General features: G+C 37.7%; 4 protein-coding genes across 9 annotated transcripts; 1 reads left to right on the top strand and 3 right to left on the bottom strand.

Moving 5' to 3' along the window:
- Window positions 1-1,384: 1,384 nt before the first annotated feature.
- Window positions 1,385-9,522, bottom strand: LOC103986596 (E3 ubiquitin-protein ligase At1g63170). The gene is made up of 5 exons (XM_009404628.3): window positions 9,220-9,522; window positions 7,498-8,416; window positions 2,830-2,955; window positions 2,458-2,752; window positions 1,385-2,259 (listed from the first exon to the last, which is right to left on the bottom strand). The coding sequence occupies exons 2-5, from the start codon at window positions 8,154-8,156 to the stop codon at window positions 2,101-2,103; spliced, it is 1,239 nt and encodes a 412-aa protein (XP_009402903.2). The 5' UTR covers window positions 8,157-8,416; window positions 9,220-9,522; the 3' UTR covers window positions 1,385-2,100.
- A 2,425-nt stretch (window positions 9,523-11,947) lies between these two features.
- Window positions 11,948-16,732, top strand: LOC103986595 (palmitoyl-acyl carrier protein thioesterase, chloroplastic). 3 transcript variants are annotated; one of them, XM_009404626.3, is made up of 7 exons: window positions 11,948-12,174; window positions 13,424-13,964; window positions 14,041-14,174; window positions 15,164-15,277; window positions 15,427-15,598; window positions 15,704-15,772; window positions 16,137-16,732. In XM_009404626.3, exons 2-7 carry the CDS (start codon window positions 13,455-13,457, stop codon window positions 16,368-16,370), a joined length of 1,233 nt encoding a protein of 410 aa, XP_009402901.2. In that variant the 5' UTR covers window positions 11,948-12,174; window positions 13,424-13,454; the 3' UTR covers window positions 16,371-16,732. The 3 variants fall into 3 exon arrangements, with proteins under 3 accessions (XP_009402901.2, XP_065041978.1, XP_009402902.2); XM_009404627.3 differs by lacking the exon at window positions 11,948-12,174 and adding an exon at window positions 12,191-12,897; XM_065185906.1 differs by lacking the exon at window positions 15,704-15,772.
- Window positions 16,733-17,509: 777 nt separating this feature from the next.
- Window positions 17,510-21,167, bottom strand: LOC135675599 (protein PGR-like). The gene is made up of 5 exons (XM_065185905.1): window positions 20,864-21,167; window positions 20,667-20,780; window positions 19,060-19,282; window positions 18,011-18,259; window positions 17,510-17,863 (listed from the first exon to the last, which is right to left on the bottom strand). The coding sequence occupies exons 1-5, from the start codon at window positions 21,007-21,009 to the stop codon at window positions 17,732-17,734; spliced, it is 864 nt and encodes a 287-aa protein (XP_065041977.1). The 5' UTR covers window positions 21,010-21,167; the 3' UTR covers window positions 17,510-17,731.
- A 423-nt stretch (window positions 21,168-21,590) lies between these two features.
- On the bottom strand, window positions 21,591-25,625 carry LOC103986593 (ras-related protein RABA5a). Of its 4 annotated transcripts, XM_065185904.1 has the most exons (4): window positions 25,036-25,625; window positions 24,243-24,321; window positions 22,410-22,804; window positions 21,591-22,179 (listed from the first exon to the last, which is right to left on the bottom strand). In XM_065185904.1, exons 3-4 carry the CDS (start codon window positions 22,747-22,749, stop codon window positions 21,857-21,859), a joined length of 663 nt encoding a protein of 220 aa, XP_065041976.1. In that variant the 5' UTR covers window positions 22,750-22,804; window positions 24,243-24,321; window positions 25,036-25,625; the 3' UTR covers window positions 21,591-21,856. The 4 variants fall into 4 exon arrangements, with proteins under 4 accessions (XP_065041976.1, XP_009402897.2, XP_018682565.2 ...); XM_009404622.3 differs by having other exon boundaries at window positions 24,243-25,625; XM_018827020.2 differs by having other exon boundaries at window positions 22,410-25,178; window positions 25,262-25,625.
- Window positions 25,626-26,016: the final 391 nt, after the last annotated feature.

Here is a 26,016-nt window from a genome sequence, read left to right as displayed (position 1 = left end):
CAGGGGCTATGGGTGGCTGTTGTGGATGAGGGAGAGCGACGATGAGAATTGAGGCGAAGTGAGAAGACAAAGAGGGCGACTCAAATGCTGATGCTCTACATCTACGTCGGCATTGCTCAATAACTATGTTGGCGACTTAGGCTTCGCACTTGGTGACTCGAGCGATCCGCGACATGTCGATGGTGATTATCTTTGCAAGCACTCCGGAGCACACCTCTAATCGTCAAAGCACTACCCAAATGCCCCTTTCCACTGCCACATCTTGCTCCTAGAGCTTGATGATGAACCACAACACGATTGCGAGGGCCACACATAATGGTAGGACCGCTTTGCGTCTACTCCACAACCTTATCCTTTGGCTCTAGCCTAGTAGGATAGTCTCCACCCTCTCCTCAAACACCCCACGTAGTCACTTCATGGTCGTCCGTTGAGGATTTGCAGGCTTCTACACCCGAGGTGTCATCGTGGACTCAGAGATGGAGAGGCAAGAGCTAGAGGTCGAGGAGGCCACGAAGTACGAAGGGGAGGCAACAAGATCAGGATCGCAGAAAGCGTAGAGGGGGCAAACCCATCGTGGACCTACACCGGAGACGCAACAACTAACGTCGAGAGAGTAGCAAGTGGCATAAGTGACCTAACAGACGTGATAAACCACAAGGAAGTTGGCGTTGTGGATGGACACGTTGTAGGCCCAACAAAGGAAGGTCATGTTTGACTCGACAATTATGTCGGCACCGACACAAATGTAAAGCAACAAAATGGCCACTCAACATCTGCATCGATGCCAACGCAGATGCAGAGCAACGCCGCTCTATGTCATCATCTTCTTCTTCTCCCTTTGTCTCATCTCTCGCTATCGTCCTCCCTCCTCATCCACAATAACTACTTGTAGCCCATAGTGGTGCCACCATCTGTCATCATCGAAAACATAATTAAAATATTAAAATTATCTTTTTGCCTATCATTTTTGTACTTCTATCAATAAAACCAATGACTTTAGGATAAATCGAACTAGATGTTTTACTTTCATAATCATAAGGACTTCAATGTAAATTTTTAAAGTATAAAGATCGCGATACTAAAAATTAAAATGTCTAATTACGAGAGAAAATAGATAATATATAATTAATCTACTTATACGTTAGGTTAATAGATAATACGTAATTAACGCACTTGTATGTTAGGTTGCAAGTGAATTGGATTTGACGTTTCCAATTGAATACAACCAAATACTCCCAACGTATAAATTGCTTATAAAGTATTATGCAACAGATTGGCATCAAAAAGTTGAAGACTGGCTTAACAATTATTCTCCACAATTCAAACATATAGCATCTACACTACCATACTACACAATCGTGCTTGATAATTATAACTCTTCCAATTTGTCCAAGAAGGAATATATTTATTGTCAGGTACACTAGAATTGTCCTCAACATTCATATACATTTAGACCAACTGAATAGAGAATGTCAATGAATAAAAGCTTAGATACGCCAAACACAAGAATTCATTGTCAAAATAGAATGCTTATGATCAAACATGTTTGTCCACGGTGGATACATCCATCAACAGGTGGAACAGCACATTCCTCCTACACTTAGCTGATAATAAAATTGCAGTGCTCTTTAACCTATCCATACATGACATAGTGAACAATATATCTCTGAGATCTTCCGGTTCTCCATCTTGGTGATGCATAGCTTTATATCAATAGAACATGGTTTCATCCACAATTAATCCAGCATTGAGAATATTCAACTATAATTTTGCCGGATGTGATGTTGAAGCATAATTTATCTGGTAGTATAGGCAAACAGAATATAGACATTTATCTGGAAGCTGCGAGAACCGCCCAAAGCACCCAATAAAAAACAACTCTAGTGTAATCAGGATCGATCAGCTACAGGCTACAGACTCTTCAATATGTACATTTACAAATGCAGGCTTTCTCAGGAGAGTTTCCAGGTCTAGATTGTCGATCCAGATTGTCGATGGGTAATCTCTGCCAATAAGTATGGCATTACTGCATTTTTTACCATGTTTCTATACCACTTCTCACCTTTATTGTCCTCCAACATGATGTTCACTCTTTGACCCTCAAGATGTGGTGGTGCTCCCAGCCTCAGATTTGCAGAGAGGGCAGAGAGCGTTTATCTTCAGCCATTTATCCACACAATCCTTGTGGAAGAAGTGGGTGCATGGAAGTTCACGAAGTTCATCATTGTCAACATATTTAGCCAGGCATATGCAGCAAACCTACAAAAAAGGCAGAGCAGACTGAATAAACCAGACAATTAACATTGATGCTAAATTATTTTGGCAACAATATGGGCATCTATGATCATCATCATTGCTACCACAAATTTAGGCGAATGATCATGCTCACAGCAGATCCATAATTTTTTGCAGATACAACTGAATGATGAATATGGACACATGTCAAGAAACACTTACAGCATCTTCGTTAGAAACAAATCGCTCTCTGTCAGTGCCAGGAGCCAATATCCCACCATCACCCTGACCTTCTGAGTTACTTCCGGACTCATCCCTAGCCCGCCGCCGCTTAGATTTGAACTTGTACGTTGGCAATGCATTTATTGACTCAGATGTAGCACCTCTGTCATGGCCCATATCCTCTCTAAAGCCCATGACAGAAATTATGCATGGCAAGCAGCAGCAGATAATTGCACACAGAATGAAAGGCATGGCATATCCAATACAGCTGAAAGTAAGGAACACTATGCATAACCTGTAATTGAGAAAATATACATAATCAAATATTGATAACTGTATATGATTGAGATGTGAGTATTAACATATTCAAACCTGTACATATTAGGTGCATCCTCGGAAGAGGCATGCCCACCAAACATCCACACATTTCCAACAACAAACCAGACAGCAAAGAAGCAATCCAAAGCCATCTTGAAATGATCCACAAGTGCATTAATCCTGCAAAAACAGCAAATGAAATACCAGAATTAAAAAGAGTAAATTTTGAAGAGTAACTCAACAAAATGAAAAAAGAAATGAAGCTGCAGTTGATTACAATATAGAAAGTAAGCCCACAATATATACTCACAAAACATGACATCACTAATAGCTTGAATATGCATCGGTCTCGATTAATTAGGTCACCATGGAATCAGTACTTAATACAAGTGAAACTGCATAATAGTACGGACAGTTCATGTGCTTTAAGGATCTCATTTTGCAATTGGTTATTTCAATGTCTGTAGCCCAAAAAACAGTTACTAAACTGATTCACTGCTTCCATCTAAGTTTGTTGATCTCCCTCCCAAGTTCCTTCTGCCTGTTTCTTCACCTGAATCTTCCAGTTCGAAATTTCTTATTATATGTTTCTCGGTAAGGTTTTAAACCTACAAAGATCATATCTTATAAGCATAACAGATGATATACTTTTACACACTTCATGTAATGCCCAAGTCTCACACACATTGAATTCCAACTAGCATGTCAATAGAAGTACAAATAATATATATATGTTACCCTTACTAAGTGATATAATTTGTGATGTCTATGCTTCATAAATATGATAAAAGATATGCTCATGTTTTCGACCTTTAAAGTTGAAATACATGCTTTACAAAAATGTTATTTATAATGTTCTACGAAATATTAGTTGAGCATGCATAAGCATCAATGTCTATCTTATGCATATTTTGTCGGCAAAAGACATGATCCTTCAGGGCAACAAGCTAAAGTGTGCTAGCAAACTTAAGTATAAGGTTAAATTATGATAATAAGCATGCATATAGCGACTAAAAATGATAGTTTAATTTTAATTGACCTTAAGTGAATCTCAAAGCTTAAATGAGTCTGACCATGATTAAAGTAAAAAAGTTTGAGTTTCAAACATCATGTATATGTAGGATAATATGCTACCTAGGCATGGATGGAGTAATGAAAAATTAAATGGAGATATAAATAAAAAAGGAGTGTTATACTAAAAATTTTGAGATATATAAGTGAGATTGAAAGATGAGTTTAGACCAAAAATGTCATCTTTATCAAACCAAATTAGACTTTGTTAAAACATTAAAATTATATTAGTAAAAAAAAAACTTGAAATAAGGTCTAAGAGTATTGAACCCTAGACCTCAAGGTAACCTCTTAAGCACCTCTACCATATCTTGGCCTTATCTTCCTTACCCACCTGATAACCCGTGATCCTCTCTCATTCTTCAGTCATTCTCTCAACTTTTCATTATCTTCATGGAGACCAAGAAACCCAAGCTCTAAGGAAGATTGAGGTAAGAAAAACTCAACATAAGATTCAAATTAATCTTTAATTTTTTGATATATTTTGTATGAATCTCTTATGTTTCTAAGGCATCAAGTATGACTTTAATCTGAGATTGATGCATGGCATTATGAGTGTCCTAATATGAAGTACTCAAAATCCTTTGTTTTCTAAGAAACGATTCTATTCGAGTTGAATTAACCCCCTTAGGAATATAATTAGGCTCTATTCTTTTGATATGTTTTAAAAAGTTCCCCTAAGGTTATGTGAGATTTGAAATTGAGTGAATACCACCTCTGTGCACCAAGATATAAGATTTATAAGTTCGGATAGCCCCAACCCACTTTCAATATAACAGAATAGTTGTTGACAGTTGATTTGGAAGAATAGTTTAACCACTAAATGATTTTGTTCCAAGCTAAAATTTGGTATGTATTTAGTTTTATATATCTTCTAGTTATCTATAAAATTTCATGATAATTCAAGATCGTTTGATCAGCTAGAATAATGAAGTAAAATTTCTTCGCAGAATTACACGATGGTTTGATTGATACTAACTAGTTATTTGATTATAGAGTGAATTGTTGAAAAATTGATAATAGAATTTAAATGAATTTTTTGGTTGAGTATAGTTTATTTAATAAGGGATTTTATCAAAATTTTCTATGAATAATTATTATTAATTATTATAAATTAATAATTCAAAAGATAAGGTTCTTAATCAAGACATCTCATGACCCTATGCTTCCAATTTGATAAGTGAACTACTACCTAACACACTTAATTATTAAGGAACGTGATCTTTCACTGGCATCTTTATTTTTAAGTTAAATCAGATAAGTATAAGTTTAATTCACTGCAAAATACTAGTCATATAAATTATTGTATTTATAATATATTTTGAAAAATATATCTTGAATGATATAATTATCGTAAGTTAGAGATGAGCTCAATATTAATGTACATATTACATAAGCATAAAAATATAAGAATTGCGATGAAAATGTATTGTGTGATACATACATAATGACGTACAGTACGAGGGGGTGCACGTGTTTTTTATGACACGTGCGAACCCATGCCAGTGCAAATATGGACGATGATTTGTGGGCATTTTTATGTGTATAAATTTTGGACATGTTATGTGTGTGTTTTTCATTTAGTTAGAGATTATAATTATGTACATGTGTCAAAATCATTGTATATAAGGGAAATCGTGTCACTTGATTTAGTAAACTAGTATGTTTTACTTTTAAGATTACCTACTTTTCCACTACCTTCCTATTAATAGCAATAAAAGATCAGAAAAATAACTTCCTATTTTAATCATGCATGTAGGGGTGAGACTAAGAGTAGGGTGTTACACTTAGCAACTTAATTTCTTATCAATGTTCTTGATTTAACTAGAGATATTACCTTGTATGAGCTTAATAGTAGGAAAAGCTCCATGTAGCCAACCCCTAATAACTCGGACATTACGGCTTATTGTTGTTGCTGCTGCAGTAGATATAGCCACTTAATTTCTTATAGAAGCTTGTTCATTTCATTTACTTCAATAATGTTGACTTTTGTAGATGAAAAAACAAAGAAGAACACAAATTATACTATCTTGTCTTTAGACTACCTAGGGAATCTGCGTTGGCATTCTTGGCACTTTTGTGTTGCTAGTTACTGCAAATGCTCCTGTTTGCACTCTAATTTAGGAGGTTGAGAATAATATTAAACTACAACTGTCCATACCATCATCAGCACCATAAAAACTGAACAGGTCTAAGTGAACATGCACGAGAACTTGAACATTGAACCTATATCCATTCGATACAATCTGCACCACTACCATGCTTATAACACATTGCTATCTCTAAAATTTCTGGTTTGATCATAATCATACACATTCATCATCATCTACAGTCTAGGTTGGCGATTGGCAAGATAACTAAATCCAGCTAATGTAAGTCCAAACAATTATTCAATAAGCCAGACCTGTGTCGAGCAACCTGCTGATGAATGAGGCCTAAACCCTTCTTATCTCACTATTGCTAAAAGTGCAGTTCAGTTTGTAAACTAGTGACTCAGGGAAGATTCAAATGGAGGAGTCCTAAATGCTAATGCAGAAGTCCACTTTAACCTCGAAATTAGAAAAGTGAGTTGGAAAAGGAATGAATGATAGATACACCTACTAAATCCTACTAAAGACTAATTTCCTGGTAAAGATCTTCGAAAATCATTATAGGGTACCACAAAATTAAAGAAAGCATATATCTAAGAATTTCCTCCATCTTTACAACATAAGATTATTTCTCAATGCTTCCCACTCCCCAACCACCCTCCCCCCTCCCCTATTTTTTCGTTTGTATCCCATCCATCATCATAAAGATAAAACCAGCAAAGCATAGATACAAATCAATAAAAAGAGGTGGAACTGTGAGAAGACAAATAAAGTGGTCTGCAAGGCTTGGATAATAAGATATGTAACATGGAGTTCACATGAATTAATTTATGAACCTTTTTTTCTGGGAAATCACGTTCAACAATTCTCAATTTTTTTCTGGAGAAACAAATGATCTTCAATGTATTCTATTCCCATTTCTGGTCAATGTCTTTTGCAAAGCATGATAACTTTGACTTGCATATAACTCTTTTTTTATTATAGCTTCTACCTTATAAGTTTTAGCTGATAATTATGAAGTTTGTAAAAACTTCACTTTCTTTAAGCTAAATATATGTCACCATTCCATTTGGACTTTCCATGAACTAAATATATGTCAACCTCCCTCACTAATCAATTCCATCTAAAAAGAAATCATCCAGGAAAGAAATCACTAACAATGGTACACACAGATTAGTTCAATCTTCTATCAAGTGACAATCTGTGGTACAAACAATGAGCAAACCCAACAATTATCTTTTGTGAAAATTCTGATGCACATATCCAATACAAAGAGAAGCAATCAAATTTCCAGGCATTGAGATCTAAACAATAGCAGCAAAACTTGAAAAAAGAAAGATCTCAAGAGCTAATATTAAATTTCACCAAAATTTTAACACCACATAATACAAATTGAGGCAGCAATATGCATGTATGACAATACTCAAACTTATCTTTGATATGAAGCAACTATAGCACATTATTTTGTCAAACAAGTAAGCTCAGAGCACAAAAAACAAAGAATTTGAAAGAAGTAAACAAGCATTTACAATGCCCATATAGGTATTTCATGCAACAGTACCTTGTATTAGCAATTACCATGTCTTGTCCGACTTGTGCTATGGGAGCAACGGCATTGTCACTTTCTCGCCCTGAGGCTTGAGTAACAAAACTAGTTGTATAAGCATTGGATTCAGGAGGATTGTTGTGAGTGGTTCTCTGATTTGAGCGATCGGACTCTTGCGCAGATCCCTGGCCATTGCGATGAGTGTAGCGCCAATATAGATGGGGAAGATTAGCAAAACAGCCTATTGTATAACCTATGATCCATTCAAATAATGGAGCTTGTGGATGTTCATATCTCGACAAGGAGAGCACGATGATAGCGGCTATAATTTGGCTCACATTAACAACAAGTTCAACTGAGATCCACAAACCAGAATTTAATGGGCTTCTACCACGTCGACCATAATTATCACCTCTCCTAATTAGGGAAGCATTTCTGGAATTAGCAGCATCTGGTGATACTGGAGATGCTTGCAAGACATGAGTTGTGTTGGTTGAATTTCCATCCAGATTATGTGATTCAGAAAACAAATTATCCACATCTCCATTAATGCCTCGTGGTACATCAATTATGTGTTCATGTCCATTAGAAGTAGTTGCCCGATCCATCAGCAAAGGATGCCTGTCAGTCTCACCCTCACTATGTAGTTCCAGAGAGGGAACAGCCATCAACATTCACCGCAGCGAGTGAAAAAGAAACTAGCATAGGAAAGTAGCAATAAAAAACATTTAGCCACTTTCCTATGCGTCTTCTTGAAAGACAGGTGGAGTATATTTCACAGAGTCCTAGGCACAGATCTGTGGCAGCAACAGATAATTCCCAGCTTTGACTTCAGATCAGTGAGAATCTGATACTTTGATGAATTATATTTCTTTATCTTGGAACTATTTTCTTTTCAACAATCGTAAATAGCCTTTGAAGTTTGAAATGAGAACTGCAAAATGGGACACATGTTGTTCATACAAATAAAGTAGTTCATAGATCATGGAAATGTAGCTGAATCAACCTCAAAAGACAGTGAAATCTAAGGCTTAAAATAATTAATTCCTATGCATGGAGAAAATATTTTTTTTTAAACTCTGAAATTTGGGATCATAAGAGCAAGGCCAATATATAATACAGTCAGATAATATACATCACGTCCTTCTTCTGGGATACAGGTAACCCAATCGTAATCCACGAATGCTCATCAATCTTTTAAATACCTAATACTGGAAACTATGGCATGCACTTCGAGGATTAATACCAACTTGATCATACTAAGGTAGGCGGATCGGGCCTTCCTCAATATCATTCCCTTTATGTCATTTCCAACCAAAATATCTCGATTGAACCGTTTCATTGTGCTATATGACACCAAAATCCGTAGTCTTTCCCACAATTTTAAGAACATCAACTCCATCAAGGCACCAAAATGACACGATAAAAAGATAAAACAAAGGAAAATTAAGAAGAAGAACAAGAAATAACCTGCAGCTACAGTGCATCGTCAGAAACACAGGTCTAATCAACGGGAAATTTCCAGGTCATCGACTTTTTCCAACAACCACACAAAAACCCTAACCGAAGCATCCAACGGCAACAAGGAAGGAATCATCAACAAAACCATGAGGAAGCGAGCTCAACAACAATCCACCAAGATTCGACCACACACCTCGAAATCAAGGGGTGCCTCTACAATTAAAGACAACAGAACCAGAGAGAGGGAGGGAGGGAGGGATCGGAGACCGAACTCACCCGGAAAATCGCTATTCCTTCGCCATCAATTGACTGCGGCCCGTAACTCGATCACGGCCTAAAGCTGCCGGCCCTTTTTAATATATTTTCGATCGAATAATGGTAAATATCAAAGACGGTGCCTTTGAGGTCGGAACTCAGAAGCCGTTCCGTTCTCACCCGTCGAAGCTCATCCTCCGTCGGCAGCTAAGGAGGAACAGAGGGAGGTCGACGTGAGGAGGAGGAGGAGGAGGAGAAGGGAGAGGAGCGGATCGGAGGAAGGGCAATGGGGGCGTCAGCGACCGCCCACACGCGGGTGGGTCCACCGGACGATGGAAGGGGCTAAAGGACACGAAGGCGCGCCCCGCGCCGGCCCGTGCTGAGCTTGGCCAACGCACGTGACTACCCAAACTGGGCCGCGAAACTTCGGCCTGTAATGGGCCGGTGTACCGACACTTCCTAAACCGAACCGCCCCACTTAAACCGGTTGGGGATCAACCCGGGTAGCAAGGTAGGCACCGGAGTCGGTTCAGTATCATATAAGATCATGTTATTATTCTATTATTAAAAGGTAATGACTAGGAAATAATTTATTTTCGAGTTATCGTGTCTATTCGATCGATTTAAATTGCTTTATAGTACCCTTTTGATTGGATTTAGGACGGACGATTTGAAGTGGACTATCTGAGCCCTCTAATTTTTATTATTTTTCTATGATAATTAAGAAAGGTTTAGCTTCCAAGTTTGGTTTAATCCATGTTGGTTGTATGTCTTGAATTTGTGTGTATCGGATACATGTCCACTCGTATCACAATATCTTTTGAAGTGTTCTTGTCGTTGTAGGTCAACAACTCTCTCCTAACTCGACTGGTCATTATTGATATGATACGAGGAGCTCAATTAGTCTTGTTCAATGATTAAAACGACAGAAAAGGGCAAGTAAAGAACAGTCTCTTTGAGTAGAAGCCAACGAAACTGACATGATTTGTATCTTATGAATTAAATGGCATGTGGTGTTCTTATGTTGCTGTTGCCCACAAGTTTTCCATAAGTTTTCATTAATGGTTGCAAACTACATGTCATTTAATTAATAAGGTATGACATAATCCTTTGTTACGCCTCTCTCTCTCTCTCTCTCTCTCTCTCTCTCTCTCTCTCTCTCTCTCTGCATGCTGTAGATCATCTTCCTTATGTAATTAGTGAGACTAATCTCAGTTCAAGTCAGAAAAAATGCCATTTCTTTACATTAATGCTACCAGGCTTTACATTTTATAGCTTGGTTTTGGTTTCATCAGATAAAATTTGAATTGCAGATACTGTTTTTCATGTTCAAGTGATGGAATAGTCAAATATCATTTGGGGAGAATTCAGAAGGTACTTTCATTTACTATTGCTTGATGGATGAATTATATATATATTTTTTGTTTAAAAATCCTTTTTTTAATCTTCATATAGCACTTTTTACAGCTTGATCTTTTAATTTTTATTAGATCCAAGAAAACATTTTATCATAGCTTTATACATCCAATTTTCATAATAGAGTATTTTAGAAATAAAATATATAACTCATATGCTTAATCTATTATTCTGAAAGAAAACTAAAAGAAATGCTGCTATTGTTATGATGTTGTTGTTGATTTCATTTAAACTCAAACACTAGAAGGAGTCATCACAATCCGAAACAAAGTCAAATTCAAACCTATTGTCAGTCTGAGAATGCAGCAAACTTCGTCCTCATTCAACACTCACAACATCCAGCGAAGCTTCTCCCTTTTCCACAGACATCATGATGTAGTTATATGTCAATCTCTTAGCCTCTGGAAGAGGAGAGGGAGACATTATGGGGTAGATAGATCTCGCTTTTAGCTTACGGAGGACATGATTTGCATCGATTGAGGTTTCGTATGAAGTGAAGATTATGGTTGGCAGTTCAGAATGCCTTCAATTCAATCACGAGGAGAAAAATGGTCATACAAGTTATATATGTCATTATAAGAATATTTCTTAACCTTATATGTCATTATATATATATATATATATATATATATATATATATGGAAGGTTTATCTAAATTTTCATAAATAAAAGTACATTATTTCTAAGATCAAATTTATTAAACATTTAATGAAATGATCTTATTACTTTTTATCCAATAGCTGATGGAATGGTGTTGAGGAGATAATTCATATTCTTAATAAACTATGAATTATATGAGAGAATCTTTGATAAATCATGAGCTGGATTCTCACCGAATCTTTCAAGGATCTAGAAGACCACTGTATACTTCATTACCTTGTAAAGTATAGAGACAGAAAACCTGCCCCAAATCTTCTTTGAGACAGTCATCCCCCAGCTGAAGTTTGTGTCCCTGCAAGTTCATGAAACAGCAAAACTATCTTGAGGATTGAATGCTCTCGTTAGGCTTCATCAGTATCCTAAAGAACAAACACAGAATACTCAGGAGGATAATTCACACCTTGTCCGATTGCTAGTGTCTTCGATCTCAACTATGTCTTGTGAGAGATCTGTGTCGGTTTGATAGATTTCTACTGTTGGCTAAAAGCAGTGAAGATGGCTGGCGACGGCGCAAATGAGGGGCGTGGATCGTTTGAAGGATAACATCGACGGCAGACATGAAGTCGCATAGAAGAATTTAGTGTCGCGAAAACTCTGTACACGTAATTATGCGGGTGGGTATGGCCGCGTACGTGTATAAATAAGGTGGTGGGTTTGGCTCCCTCCACAGAACCTCTGGCTTTGGAATTTGGGAGGACGACAAGAAAGGAAAGGCTTGTCCTTTCTGTTTCCGTCCATCTCGATTCTTCTGTCACGGAAGGTGGAGGCAGTTCAGACTGTGGAGGAGGAGGAGGAGGAGAAGGGAATCTCGGAGAATCTTGCGTGCTGATTCGTTGCCGGGTGCAGGAACCTGGTGGAGTCTCTTTGCCGCTTGCGTCCTCTGCCTCGCGAACATTTGAGGTCATCGATACCGGATCTGTCTTTCCAATTCTGTTGCTTTCTTCCTGCATATGTGCTTTCTTGAGGAATGGTTCTGCAGTATGTTCGATTGTAGTCGGATTTTGCAGCGGTGTCTTGGGGTTTTTGGCTTCGACTTCATCATTACTTTATGAAGTTTCTTTTCTTTTTTGTTGATTTGTAGGGGGATTTCGCGAACTACGATTTAGGTATGATGCGATGTGAGCTAATGTTCTTGCTGAGTGAGTGACAGATGGATTTTTGACAGCCGGATTGCGTTTGGTTTTTTTTTTTTTGTATTGAAATGTTTGGGTCGATTAGTGGAAATATTTAGTCTTTTCTGAATTCCTTTCGGTAAAAATTGTCGGAATTATTCAGTTCGTCCGTGGTTTGATTTTTCTGGACATTAATGGTTTAGTTTGGAAGCTGGTCAAATGTTTTTGACACTCGGTACTGTTAGATTGTCCAGTTTCCTCTTTTTTTTTCTCTTGATTTCTACGGGAACATTTGTCGCCTTTGGTGAAGTGGTGGTAAGATGTTGTTCATGAGTTGATGCATGAGATCTGTAAACTTTGTTGGGTGGTCTCCCGCCCATGACTTTGGTGGGACACATGAGAGTTAATTAAAAACTCTAAACCTAATCAGTTAGATGAGAAAAATCTAAAAGGTAGCCGTAGCAGGAAGAAAAGAGGCTTTCATCTGGGAAGAAGAAAGATTCAATGATTGGTGAGTGAAATTGATTTTGATTGGTATGATTTTTGGTATATTGATCAAGACATCATGCTTTCTGAATTGATCGATGTAGATCTTAAAGATTTCTTCTGCTATTCAGTTTTTCTCTCTAATTTTTTGAAATTCATATGAGTGCCTGGATTTCATATAATATTTGATATTCTCTAATTAGTCCAGGGAGCGTGAACTTTATAATCCCATTATTTTATAGTGAAAGTTTTATCTGGTTTGTTGGTGGTTTTTCCCCTTCATATTGAAGGATTTTTTCACATAAATCTTGTCTCGTGATTTGCTTAGTATTTTATCATTAATCTGATTAGCTTGCACTGTTGGATTATTTATAATATATTTGGTGTTAAATTATATCTTGTTTGATTCACATAAAGAGAAAAAAAAGGAGATCTTGGTGTTTATCACTTCTGCAGATTCAGTACTTCATATCTAATCTTTTACCAACAAACTTTGATCTTCCTGTGCTCACAAAATTGTCTTTTTTGACTTCTTGTGATCCTTAATTCAGACAAAAGTATCGGAATCTTTTGTTCTCCGTCATGCTTGCTTCCACGACAGTTTCGGCCTTCTTCCCTGTCCCATCTTCCTCCTCTGTGGTCTCAGCAAAAGCATCATTGAAGGCCGTCACCGACAGCCCTGAAAACTTGGACGTCCGTGGCATTGTAGCCAAGCCTATTTCGTCATCAGGCACCATGGAGGTCAAGACACAGGCCCAAGCTCTTCCAAAGGTTAACGGGACTAAGATCGGCCTGAAAATCGATACCCAAAAGATTGAGGAAGATGCTCCCTCAGCATCGAGGACATTCTACAATCAATTGCCGGACTGGAGCTTTCTTTTTGCTGCCATAACAACCATTTTCTTGGCCGCAGAGAAGCAGTTTACCCTTATTGACTGGAAGCCCAGGAGGCCTGACATGCTTGGTGACGCATTCGACCTTGGGAAAATAATGCAGGATGGATTAGTTTTCAGGCAGAACTTCTCCGTCAGATCATATGAGATAGGGGCTGATGGAACAGCTTCTATAGAGACTTTGATGAACCATCTACAGGTTTGGTGGTAGATTACTGCTTGGTTTCACATATATTAACGCTTGCTCTTATTATATATAAAAATATGTTATGCAGGAAACAGCCCTTAACCATGTAAGAAGTGCTGGGCTCCTGGGTGATGGCTTTGGTTCGACACCTCAAATGAGTAAGAGAAATTTGATTTGGGTTGTGACCAAGATGCAGGTCCTTGTAGAACAATATCCTTCCTGGTATGTTCTTTGTCTAAGCCAGTACGTTTGCTTTTCTCCTTGATTTATGACAAAAATAATTGGTCTTGAGTGCCTTTTTTGCCTTTAGCTTGAACTATAAGCAGGATCATGAATGCAAGAAATTTTCTTTAGATCTGAACATGTATGCTTGCTGCTTGTCTGATTCTGGCTACTGTAGATTTTCTTCACTAAACCATAAGCAGAATTTGGTCTGAATGATCTTTTCAGTTTTCAAACTCTAGTTTGTTCTGGTATATGCTGTCATCATTCTTCTTGGATCACTTATTCATAGTGTGAAAGCAGTTGCAGTAGCAAACTAGAAAATTATTATTGTGTTAAAAGCTATAAATTGATTGAGTTATTGGACCAGTTAAGGTCTTGATAATGAGTCATTTATAACCTTATACGTGCTATGTGCCAACCTTTCCTTCCCTACCCTTCGAATCCTGCACTATGTTGTTGGTCATCACTGCTCTGGATTTTCAGCATCAGCTGCTAGATTAGCTCACTCATTTTTCTTTTCATGTTTATAATTTATAAATGAGGAAAAATATATGTTAACTTCTTATTAGAAAAACCTTCTATCTTTGAACTCCTCTGTTGAGGTTTTGTTATGTTGTTCAAACTCTGGTGTCATTGGTTGATTATATGATGTGCCTGTAACAGATTTTCCTTCAAGGAACAACTCTACAGAAGTTTGACTTGATCAGGTCAAGTGGACAACCTTGATCATTTGCCATATATGTTGGACTTATAGCTTCTTAATATTTCTGACCAAGATGATTGAGTTGAACTTTTAGTACCATATTTTATTGCTTTCTTTAAACATATTGTTTCTGTTGTTTAGGTTTTGATTCTCATTTTTTGTTCCTTCCAGGGTGGATCACCATTGCTTGATTGAGCAAATTGAATTATTTTTATTTCTTCTACAGAAACTATATAGTATGAGAACTGTAGTTGTGCATTGTTTTTAACTTTTTGTATTTCAGGGAGGATGTCGTTGAAGTAGATACATGGGTGGCTCCATCTGGGAAACATGGGATGCGCCGTGATTGGCATGTTCATGACTATCAAACAGGTCAAACTGTTCTCAGAGCAACCAGGTGTATATATATGTATTTAACGTTCATTGAATTTGTTTTGAAGATGTTGTTCGGTGGTTCAAAAGTTCACAAGTATGCATCTCGTAGTGTCTGTATGCAAATATTGTTCAGCTTATTTGACGTTTCCTGGTTTTGGTCTTCGCCTGCAGTGTGTGGGTAATGATGAACAAACAGACTGGGAGATTGTCTAAACTTCCAGAGGAAGTTAGGGAAGAGATAGGATCCTATTTTGTGGACCGTGATCCTGTTATAAATGAGGATAGCAGAAAGCTTCCGAAGCTTGAAGATAATACTGCAGATTATGTTCGCAGGGGGCTGACTGTAAGTCTGCATTCTGTATCTTTGGTTCTTATTTTCTTTATCAGCTTGTTTCTGTTTGTGCCGTACGAGTAGTTTCCAAGTATCTTGCTTTGCTACTAATTGCAGCCTCGATGGGGTGATTTGGATATCAATCAACATGTGAACAATGTCAAGTATATTGGCTGGATCCTTGAGGTAATTTAGTTGACTTATGAGCATATATAGTGGGCACTTTTGGGTGAGTGTTGTATCTGACTCATGTAAGAAATAGCTCATTGCTATGGCGAACTAGGTTGATTCTTAGTTGAGAAACTAAGAAGAACTTGGTTGATTCTTTGAAGGGATTCTCTTAAAAATGTTTAATTATGTTGAAAAATTCCTGACCAGCATTGCTATGGCTTTTAAAATTGAAACAGTTGAATATGTTGGATCATGTTGAATATTATCCATTTGCACCTAACAGTATTAGATCGGTGGACCTGCTACAAATACATTGGAAGCATGATCAAGTATTTGTGTAGTTCTAAATGATAACCCATCTTTTCTCTTTATTATGCAGAGTGTACCAACCTCAATCCTAGAGAGCCATGAACTTGCAGGCATGACTTTGGAATACAGGCGGGAATGTGGGAGAGACAGCATGCTGCAATCACTCAGTGCTGTCTCAGACAAGAGTCCCGATGGTTCACCGGATGCCAGCATCGAGTGCCAGCATCTTCTGCGTATGGAATGCGGGGCCGAGATCGTGAGGTGTCGAACAGATTGGCAGCCCAAGCATGCGCAGGGGCTTTAAAAAATGAAGCCACTTGGAGCTGGGAGTGCATGATGGATCAATCAATGGATGGGTTAACTACTGATTTCCATCATCCACTGGGGCAGGATGGAGTCAGCTAATTGAAGCCCTCTTTCTATATCTCTTGCCCTACTGCCAAATACCAATCTCTGTAGAAAAGAGATGGAGATCGTATAGAATTGCTCGTGTTATTTGTTTGTTCCATTTTATTCACCCTCATATTTGTCCCTTGCCAATAAGATTTTCACTTTGGAGTCATGTCGGTGTCTGCTGTGTAATTAATTGTCATTGTTCATAATTTGTTTCTTCTGAAATCTGGACAAAAGACATATACTATTCAAGTGGTCTGGTGGCTTTCTGCAGTTCGAGCTCCTCATTCTGGCATGTGGGTCTAACATAAAGGTTAGAAGCCTGTCACTGTGAAAAAACCTACGATTTGAATTTGAGAATCGTTCTGCATTTACATCGTTGTCGATATAATTATCAAGCAACCCTTTTGTTACATTACATCTGCGTCAACGCTAATGTAGATGTCGAATAATCCTTTCGTCGCTCGTTATATTTGCATATTAAGAGTTACACGTGATCTTATGAAAACCCAACGATGTTAAGAATCATCTCATTCATCCATTTTTCACTCGTTTGGCGCATAAACATTCCCAAACCTAACCATGTTTTATCCCAGTCAATCTCATGAAGTAATCGAGTTAAAAGGGAAGCATAACCAAGATTTTTGTGTACATAAAAGGAGAAAAAAATATGGATGAGGAACAATATACTTTTCGAGATTGTTTGTATGTGTTTCAGGTTTCATACAAGAAGCTCTCACAGATTACAATTGTATAATAATTCAGCTGAATTATTTTTTTCCAAAAAGAAGAATAGATTACTGCAAAGATCTAATACAGGCTGATCCATGCTCTCCTCAGAGAACAAAAAGGATGCCAGCACAGAAGAACAGCCAATCCTCCATAAACAGGTGGATTTAGTAGACACAGCAAAAGGTGCTAAGTTAGCACGTTACGTTCTCTGAAAATATGATAAAATTTATAACCCACAAAACATAAAGAAAGTTACAAAATACTCCTGAAGTAGTTGAGTAGGCTCCATGGTGGTTCCTCCTCTTTCACAAAAGATAATTCAGCTGAACTTAATACAGCACTACCAACAAGCTGTGTTGGGAATTACATTATCTTTCACTATGGAAAATCCAGACTGAGTACAAGAGCTAGGGCAAAAAAAACATACAGAACTAGCTAATTCAGTTTGCTTCTGGATAAGGATACAAGTTTCTATCATGGAAGATGGACCGGACTGCAAAATACATATAATAGTGAAGGAAAGAATTATTGAACATATGGTTAGAAGATATACATGCATGTAACAGAGGTAATTAGTGTTGTTAACAGTATTGACACTGCATTCACAGCATTGTTGTCTAGTATACTTGCTCCAGAGATCTTAACAACAGTCGGACCTTCATTTCCCACCACCTTCAAAAGGAAACCAGAGTTCACAGTGAATATAGATTTTGACACATTATTTCCAAGAGCTTCGATACAAACAAAAATTGAGAGAGAGTTTTTGACATAGAATCTGAGTGAGACGAGGAATCCAGATTAAAAAAACATTCATGTTACCTTCTTGCGGACTGTGCAATACCCACTGAATTGAAGTGTGGCACCCAAAAATGAATCAATCAGGCTTCCGAACAGCCCAGCAGCTGTAGCAATGGGAACAACAAACAGCTGCCTCTTGGCTATATCTGCAGAACATTCAGTTGTAACCAATCCAACTAGGGCAAAAGCCACCCCGATAACAAAGCCAGCTGCCACAGCTGCTAGAAGTCCATGTACAGTGACACCACCATTCGTACCTTTTCGGACTTTCTAACAAGAGAAAGATGTGATAAATAATGACTATCAACCATCAGACACTAAAAATTAGACGAGAGCATCAGCTTTTATAAGGTGCACAAATGTAAACATCAGATGGCCAGTGGAACAAATAATCTTTAGCTGGAAAGAGAAGAACTTCATATTGTTCTATTGTGAAAAATAGTGGCTTATACCATAAAAATTTTCACAATTATGTCATAAACATCCCAAGATCATCTCTTCTAGGTGCATATAATTTTGTAGCACAAAGAAAAATCCCCATAAGTCATGCTCCAAGTTTTAATTGTAAGACAAATAACATCAAATTGGATTCAAGGATAACCGTGAATAGTTTAACTTGGTTATAAACCATAACTAATTTGATGGTTCCAAACATAGGTGACATGGATGCATAGTGCATTAGGAGATATTTTAGGTCTCAAGAACTGTTTCAAAAGTCCCAGAAAGATATCCACATGCCTGACATGAAGATTAAAAGTCATCAGATATCAAGATTAGCTCAGGAAAATTTAAAAGACGATCAAAACATTTCAAGTCTGATCAATAGGCACTCACAAACCTTCAATCATTTACACGAAACAAGCATGACATGACCAGTCATACATCTTACGATGAAAAGCAACATATTAACCATGCCATAGTAGAAGCTGAATTAAGGTGAAAACCGCAAAAGCTAGAAAAATCTCTTCTTTATTTCAGTCAGTCATTCATATTTATTATAAAATAAATTTTAGGAAATAACTGCATAAGATGTGGTGATTAAAATATGATAAAAATATATATATTGATACCTTGAAGGTTGTGATTAGTCGAGGTTGTGCACTGCTAAGCATTCCAAGTTCAGAAGACCAAGTATCCCCATTACAACAGGCATAATGCCCAACAATACCTCCCAAAAGTGCAGTTATTACAGTTGAATCTTTAGAATCCAAGCACCTATCATGGCCTTGAGTTATTCTAGCAAATATCACCACCAAAATAGTTGCTATTATACTATTTGACAGAACTTGTATCCTGTAAAGTAGAGTTAGCCAAACCTGCATTAAAAAGCATGGCGAGAAATTTGCTGAATGGATCATTGATGCAAATATCACACAATTGCAGTATGGTGCCATAATTCAAGATATGCCCAACAGTGATATCGAAATAGAAATTGCTGACTTCTGTAGACTTAATATTACTTAATTAACTAAAATCGTAAGTGCAAGAGTCAGTTCAAATTTGAATTCTAAAGTTTTACAAGAGAAAAAAAATCTAGTTTATCCACTTCTTGAGGTCAGTAAACTTGAAAAACAAAGGGTACATAGACGATTATCATGCAGAATAAGTATGTGCATTATGGTCTCTCATGAAAAGCTACTAAATGATTAAGGTATCTAAGTGTGTCATGTTTTTCAAACTAGTGCTGGAATTTGGGGATTGGTGACAATTATTCTGTTCTTAATATACTTTGTTAAAGGGAAATCTCATTAGAGCATCATGGCTTTCGTATTGATTCTGACTAAGTCTTCCTGTCCCTTAATTCACCATCGATCTAATGCACTAAAGGACCTTTTTTTAGGATGTCCAAAGCACCTTACTTGAGCTTCCCTTATTTTACGATGATCGATACGACCTGAAACTTTCTATTAATTAGTCATTCCATTTTTATTAACCACCCAACTTCATTCAGAGATGAAACAGATAACAACTCAAATAGCATATGAAATAGTTGGTGAATTTGATGAAATTCACAAGACAAAATTTATTCAATCAATTACAGCATAATGTTCTCATATAGCCACTACCTGAAATAAAATACGGAAATACAAATTTCGGATAGCTAGCACCAAGCTAGAGGTCATTGTGCTAAGTTTCTAGTGTAGGACATGTGGCGAATGTTAAATGTAGGAAAAAAAGGACATCAGGAATAAGTCCATGATTCCAATGACGAGATTTCCTAGGTAGATTTGTGCTTGTGATTATCTAATAGATCATTAGCTTATACTGGAATTCTTCTCCTCATATCAGCCAGCGAATATAGATCAGATGGTTTCCGTGTTAACTGATAAGAGATGTCAGGATCTCGTTAAATCATTGTAAAACGGATCCAGCTAGATTTTTAACTCACATTATATATGCTTCACAAATATAACAATCGATGATACCCGAAAGTTGAAATTACCCTGATTTCCATAATCATCTACTAATAATACTTGTATCTTGAGATACCTTAAGAAAAGATTCAAAGATTTCCGAAGATGAAGATGTAATCTTTGGAACGAAGGTCCATAGATGTAATCCTCAATAATCACTTTTTTTCCGTCATAACGATAAAAGAAAAGGAAATTATCTGGGCTTAGCGTAGCTTCCGGAGATTCTTTCTCGCATCACCGGCTTAAGAGCTCAGAAAACTCACCAGTTTCGCTGCCCTCCCTCTTTGAATTCCGCATCGGTTGCCCTCTTCTTCGCCTCTCCAAGCCTCGTGACCTTCGAGGACGTCGAGAAGAACACCAGAAGCAGAGCCGCGAACCTTCGAAGATCCCAAAAAAGACGATGAAGTAAACGGCGGATCACCAGAGTTCCACATACAAAAAACCGAACGAGGATCCACACCTATAGCCGGCCAGCATGTGGATCACCATGATAGGGATCCCGACGAGGACAGCAGAGGAGTCGACGGACTTGCGTTTCAGCGCTCTGGCGGCGACCGAGAACGAGAGCAACAACGAGAACCCAAGGCGGATCAGGAAGCCGTCCATCGTCCTCTTCGTTGCCTCTCCGTAGGATTCGAGATCGACAATTAGGTTTTCGTGGGGGAGGAAATTAGGGTTTGGACCAAAGAGGGGAATCCGCAGGCCGTAGTGTTAGTACGCGTCGGGAGATCGGCTAAGCAGATTCCCTGGCGCGGGCGACGACGTAAACGGCATGGGACTTTTTTTATTATTTATAGTTATGTTCTTGCCAATTATTTTATTTGTATATACATTTTAAATTGATTATTTTCTTTCCATTCCTATTGTTAAAATGAAATTTAATCACAATTAAATTTAAGCTCGGGATAGATTCGTGTAAGAAAATAAATACCTAAACTACATTCAAATTTGGGTATCTACATAATTGGATTTTGATTCAAATATGAAATTCATATTGCATTTCAATACTTATATAAAAAATATAAGTAGATCATTTTTTTTTTGTCAATCCAACCATTAAAAAATTAAATTTTGATACATTTTAATTGAGTTTCAAAAGGTATGGTTTATTTACAATTTAATAATTGATAGTTGATTTGTTAAGGAAAATGATATATGAAAGATTAAAATAAGTGAAGAGAAACATGTGTAAGAAAATTTGTAGAGATACAGCTGTCGAGGTCCAGATCATCGACTGGAGCAGCAGCAAATGCCCAATCCACATTACCTTAACTCAATTTACATAATTAAGAAGGATGTCGATAACAAATCAACATAGCGAATGGGCAATAGCCATTCCACAAGTATACCAATTACTAGGAAATTTGCCCCTATACCCCCTATACAATGAAGGAAAAAAATGAAATCAAGTGAATTTGGATTGAGAAGTCTGTCTAATGCAATACAACTGGTTTCAAGAAGAGCAGCAACTAAATGTACTGGCTCCATCATTTGTATCCCCCTGTAAGACCACAGGGTTCCCACTACCTAGCGATGACAGCTCTTTTTTCTGTTCTTGAGATTGGAATACTTTCCGGCTTAGGATGTGGTAGATCTCTTTCACTAGGGTCTGAAATGCTGCTGCAACATTGGAGTCATCCAGTGCAGATGTTTCGATGAAGAAGAGACCTTGAGATTCAGCCAGAGCCTTGCCCTCCGCGGTACCAACTTCCCTTGCATCCTTGAGATCCGTCTTGTTGCCGACCAAAATGATCACGACATTCATATCAGAGTGTGCTGTTTCAGCGATCAAATACATCAAACGAAGCATCCGTTAGCTCAGAGTCTTTCAATAGATAACATATAGATCAAGATGTTGGTTCTAGGATAATTGCAACTATATCTAATCAACAGCATACCAAGTAGTTATGGACCCATGATTGACATGATTTCTGGCAATTCCAACAATTAGACTAAAATAATCGAATGCCAACACTGTTACCATTCAACAATTTTTTGGTGCTTACTATGTAGCTCATTCAGCCAACGACCGATGCTGTCAAAAGTCTGACGTCTGCAGATATCATACACCACAAGAGCTCCTACGGCGCCACGGTAATATGCAGATGTCACGGCCCTGAAACGTTCCTGACCAGCAGTATCCCAAATCTGAGCTTTAATTTCCTTCCCATCAATTTGCATCTTCTGTGTTTGGAATTCAACCCCTATAGTTGACTTGGAATTTGGATAAAATTCATTCCGCGCAAACCTCGCAAGCAAATTTGATTTTCCAACTGCAGAGTCACCAATCATAACAATTTTAAAAAGATAGTCCTGGTTCTGCTGTTCATCCCCGTTGTTGTCCATCTTTAAACTCTCCTAAATTGCTACTCCCAGTGCAGTGCTCATGGAAGAACCATAGCTAACACAGCAGTTGAAAACATGCAGGGTGAGCCATCTTAATATAGGAGAAAGAAAAAATGAAAATATAATCCTCATCAAGTAAGCCATCACAAGTCTCTAATTTTAGCAGTTTAATACAACAAACAAAGAGCTAATCAAAATTACCTCATGAACTCCAGCATGATTTTCATAATTCAAATAATACCATTCAAATAATGCCATATAAAGGCAACCTGCAGTGCACATGTCCATTTGAGGCATGTGAGGTGTCACTTTTAAGCTCATTGCCAGACCTACAGACTTTGAGATTTAAATCTTGACTTTCTTCCTCTCCCTCCTTTTTCTTCTATTCCTATTCTTTTTCTTATTTCAACTAGAAAATCAGCTGTGAAGGGTGGAAACCTATTTTGCAACTAATTCAACTCGGAATGAAGGTTAATGCTTGGATCATCACTTAAGAACAATTGTAGTCAGGAAAACAGGGATGACAACAATCTGCTTTATATGGATTTCTCTCAAGGGTGGAAACCTATTTTGCAACTAATTCAACCTTTTCTCTTTGCAACATTATGGTAAGGCATAAAGTGGTAAAGGGTTATCATGGTGAAAAAGGCACCATAAGTACAAAGTGGATCGCTAATATAAACCACAATTTTATACTGTTAAGAATTCAAGTAATTTCATGTAGCAAGGATCAAAACCAATACATCAACAATACAATTTATGACACAATTTAATCTAAAATACATATACCATCCAACATCAATATATCAAAATGTTGCATGATCATCAACAACACAAATATTATCAAATAGCAAAATCTCAAAATCATCCACAACATATCATAGTACCATCTACAGAAGGGCCAATTCAGTGTACAAGGCTCCCGCTGACACAGGACTACGCAATCCAACGTCTAATATTTAAAGAGACAATTTATGACTCAACCCAAATCTCCTAGGTCATAAAGGAGCAATTGTATCAAGACTCACTTTCATTATAGTCCTATTTATAATCAACAAATATGATGGCAAGTGTATCCATGACACAAACATAAAAGAAACAAAATATGTCAAATAAAAATGCTCTTATTCATCATATTCACTAGTTAGAAGATTTTCCTCCCCATTGAGCATAAGAGCACGATGTATGGAACATAAACCTCCAATTTATGCCATCATCCTGATTATCAATTTATATGAACCTCCCCATCTATCACAAGGGTTGGGGCTTAAAGCGTCGCTAAGGCTAAAAGCATAGCGGCCACTGCAATGGCTGATGGCCTGGTATAACGACCACAACAAATTCAAACGGCAATAGCATCTAAGAATCTAATTACAGCAAAATCCATTATAATGGATAAACACAACTCTTGATGTAAATATCCTGAATCAATGTAAAAAGGAAAGACAGAATTAATGTACTTAATCTAGATTAGCATTAAGCTAAGCACTCACACCATCTTAAAGATGTTCCAGGAGAAGTTTCGTTCCAGTCTTGTGTCAGTTATTTTTTTATCTATAGTTGCATGCCTAGCTGAAATCCAAAAACATTAAACAAAATAAGAAGAAATGACAAAAGAAAGTGTAACTTGGTCTGTCAAACTGAAGGTAGTTGAGAAACTAGATCTTGGATTGCCTTTGCAGTCAACCTAGCTTTCATCGATTCAAAAAAAATCTACTGCAAAATATGTCTGACGAGATGAGAAGATTTCTGGAATTTCAAGGAGGAAGGCGGATTCTTAAAGAGCTCAAACTTGCAACTACTTATTATTTAAGTAGCCTCGAGGCGAACAATCTTCATTACATACAATGAGTTCAGGCCAAAAATTGTTTGCACAGTAGACACTAATCAGAATTGGTAAAGTTATCAAAAAAGTCGTTTGACTTATTCTAATCCACAGGAAAAAGTAGACACCGACGAAAATAAATTGAGGGAAGTAATGATACCAATCATCACAAAAAGGCACGACTTTGCATTACAGAACAGCGAAAAAGTACAAGAGAAGCAAGAAAAAGTCAAAAGGGCACCGCACTGATCTAATCTGGTAGAGAATCTACAGCGAAAAATCGAATTTCCAAGAAGGAACTAACTAAAAGACCTAACGCTTTTGACGAAATTCGTCAAAACAAATCGCTTTTCAGATAATTAAGAAAAACCCTAAAACATACAGAACTTCTACTCTTAAGTTAAAAGTGCGATCCGTCAATCTGTAACAGATACAACCCTAAGAACTGAAATCGATTTTACCAAGTCCGGATAGCGAGAAATGGCGGCGTATTGGGTCCAAGGTCCGTCGTCTATTCTTTCCCCTTTTCGAAGCCCTCGGTTCGCTCGACGAAGAAATCTCCAGGAAGAGGAGGAAATGGAGAGGGATCGAAGAGGAGCTCTTTCTTGAGAAGTCGAAGGGGGTTGCATCTTTTTAGTCGAGGGCGGTAACGAAACCGAACACAGACGGCAGTGAGGGGAACCATACCAGTGGCTGTTCAAAGCGGGGAAGGTGGAGTCTGCATCTCCTCTACCCCTCGTTTCACCTTCTTCTCTCCTCTGTACCTGTTGTATGTATAACAATGGCGGTTTCACGATTCACCTTCTCTCCTCTATACACTTTAGTAATAGACCCCTTTAGTTTTTATTATGAGGCATTCTTTTTATTTAAAATTTTGATAATGAATCGAATTATTTCAAATCCAATTAATCCACTAGTCGTTTCAATCCATTCAAATTGCCTTGACTTGGGTCAAATCGACTCAAGTCAATTCCTTTCCACCAACACATGAATCATCTCTCTCCCCCTTCTCTCGCTCCATCTCCACTAGCTCCTTCTCCTCTCACTCTCCCGCCTCCTTTCCCTCCCTATCAACTTCCTCCTCCTCTCTCTTCCCCTTAGCTTCCTCCTCCGACTTCACCTCTATTACGACCACCTCCTCCTCCTCCTCCTCTCCCTCTTGGCTTCCTCTTTCCCTTTTTTCTCCCACTTTACCTCCACCACCTCCTCCTCTTTCCACATTTTTGCCTACTCCCCCTCTTCAAAGACTTCCTCCTCTTCACCCTCTTACCCTTCTCATTAACTTCATTTTCCTTCTCCCACTCAAACTCCATTGACTTTTTTCCCCTCTCTCTTGGCCTTTTCCTCCTCTACCTTTGCCTCCTCGTCTCCCTACCCCTCTATCACCTCTGCCTCCTCCCACTCCTCCTCCTCATCATAGTTTAACCTAGAAAAATCTTATT

The sequence above is a fragment of the Musa acuminata genome, chromosome BXJ1-6 (genome assembly GCF_036884655.1).
Source record: "Musa acuminata AAA Group cultivar baxijiao chromosome BXJ1-6, Cavendish_Baxijiao_AAA, whole genome shotgun sequence".
Taxonomy (NCBI): domain Eukaryota; kingdom Viridiplantae; phylum Streptophyta; class Magnoliopsida; order Zingiberales; family Musaceae; genus Musa; species Musa acuminata.
The sequence above is the reverse complement of the archived record's forward strand: the minus strand, read 5'-3'. Positions and strand labels throughout refer to the sequence as shown.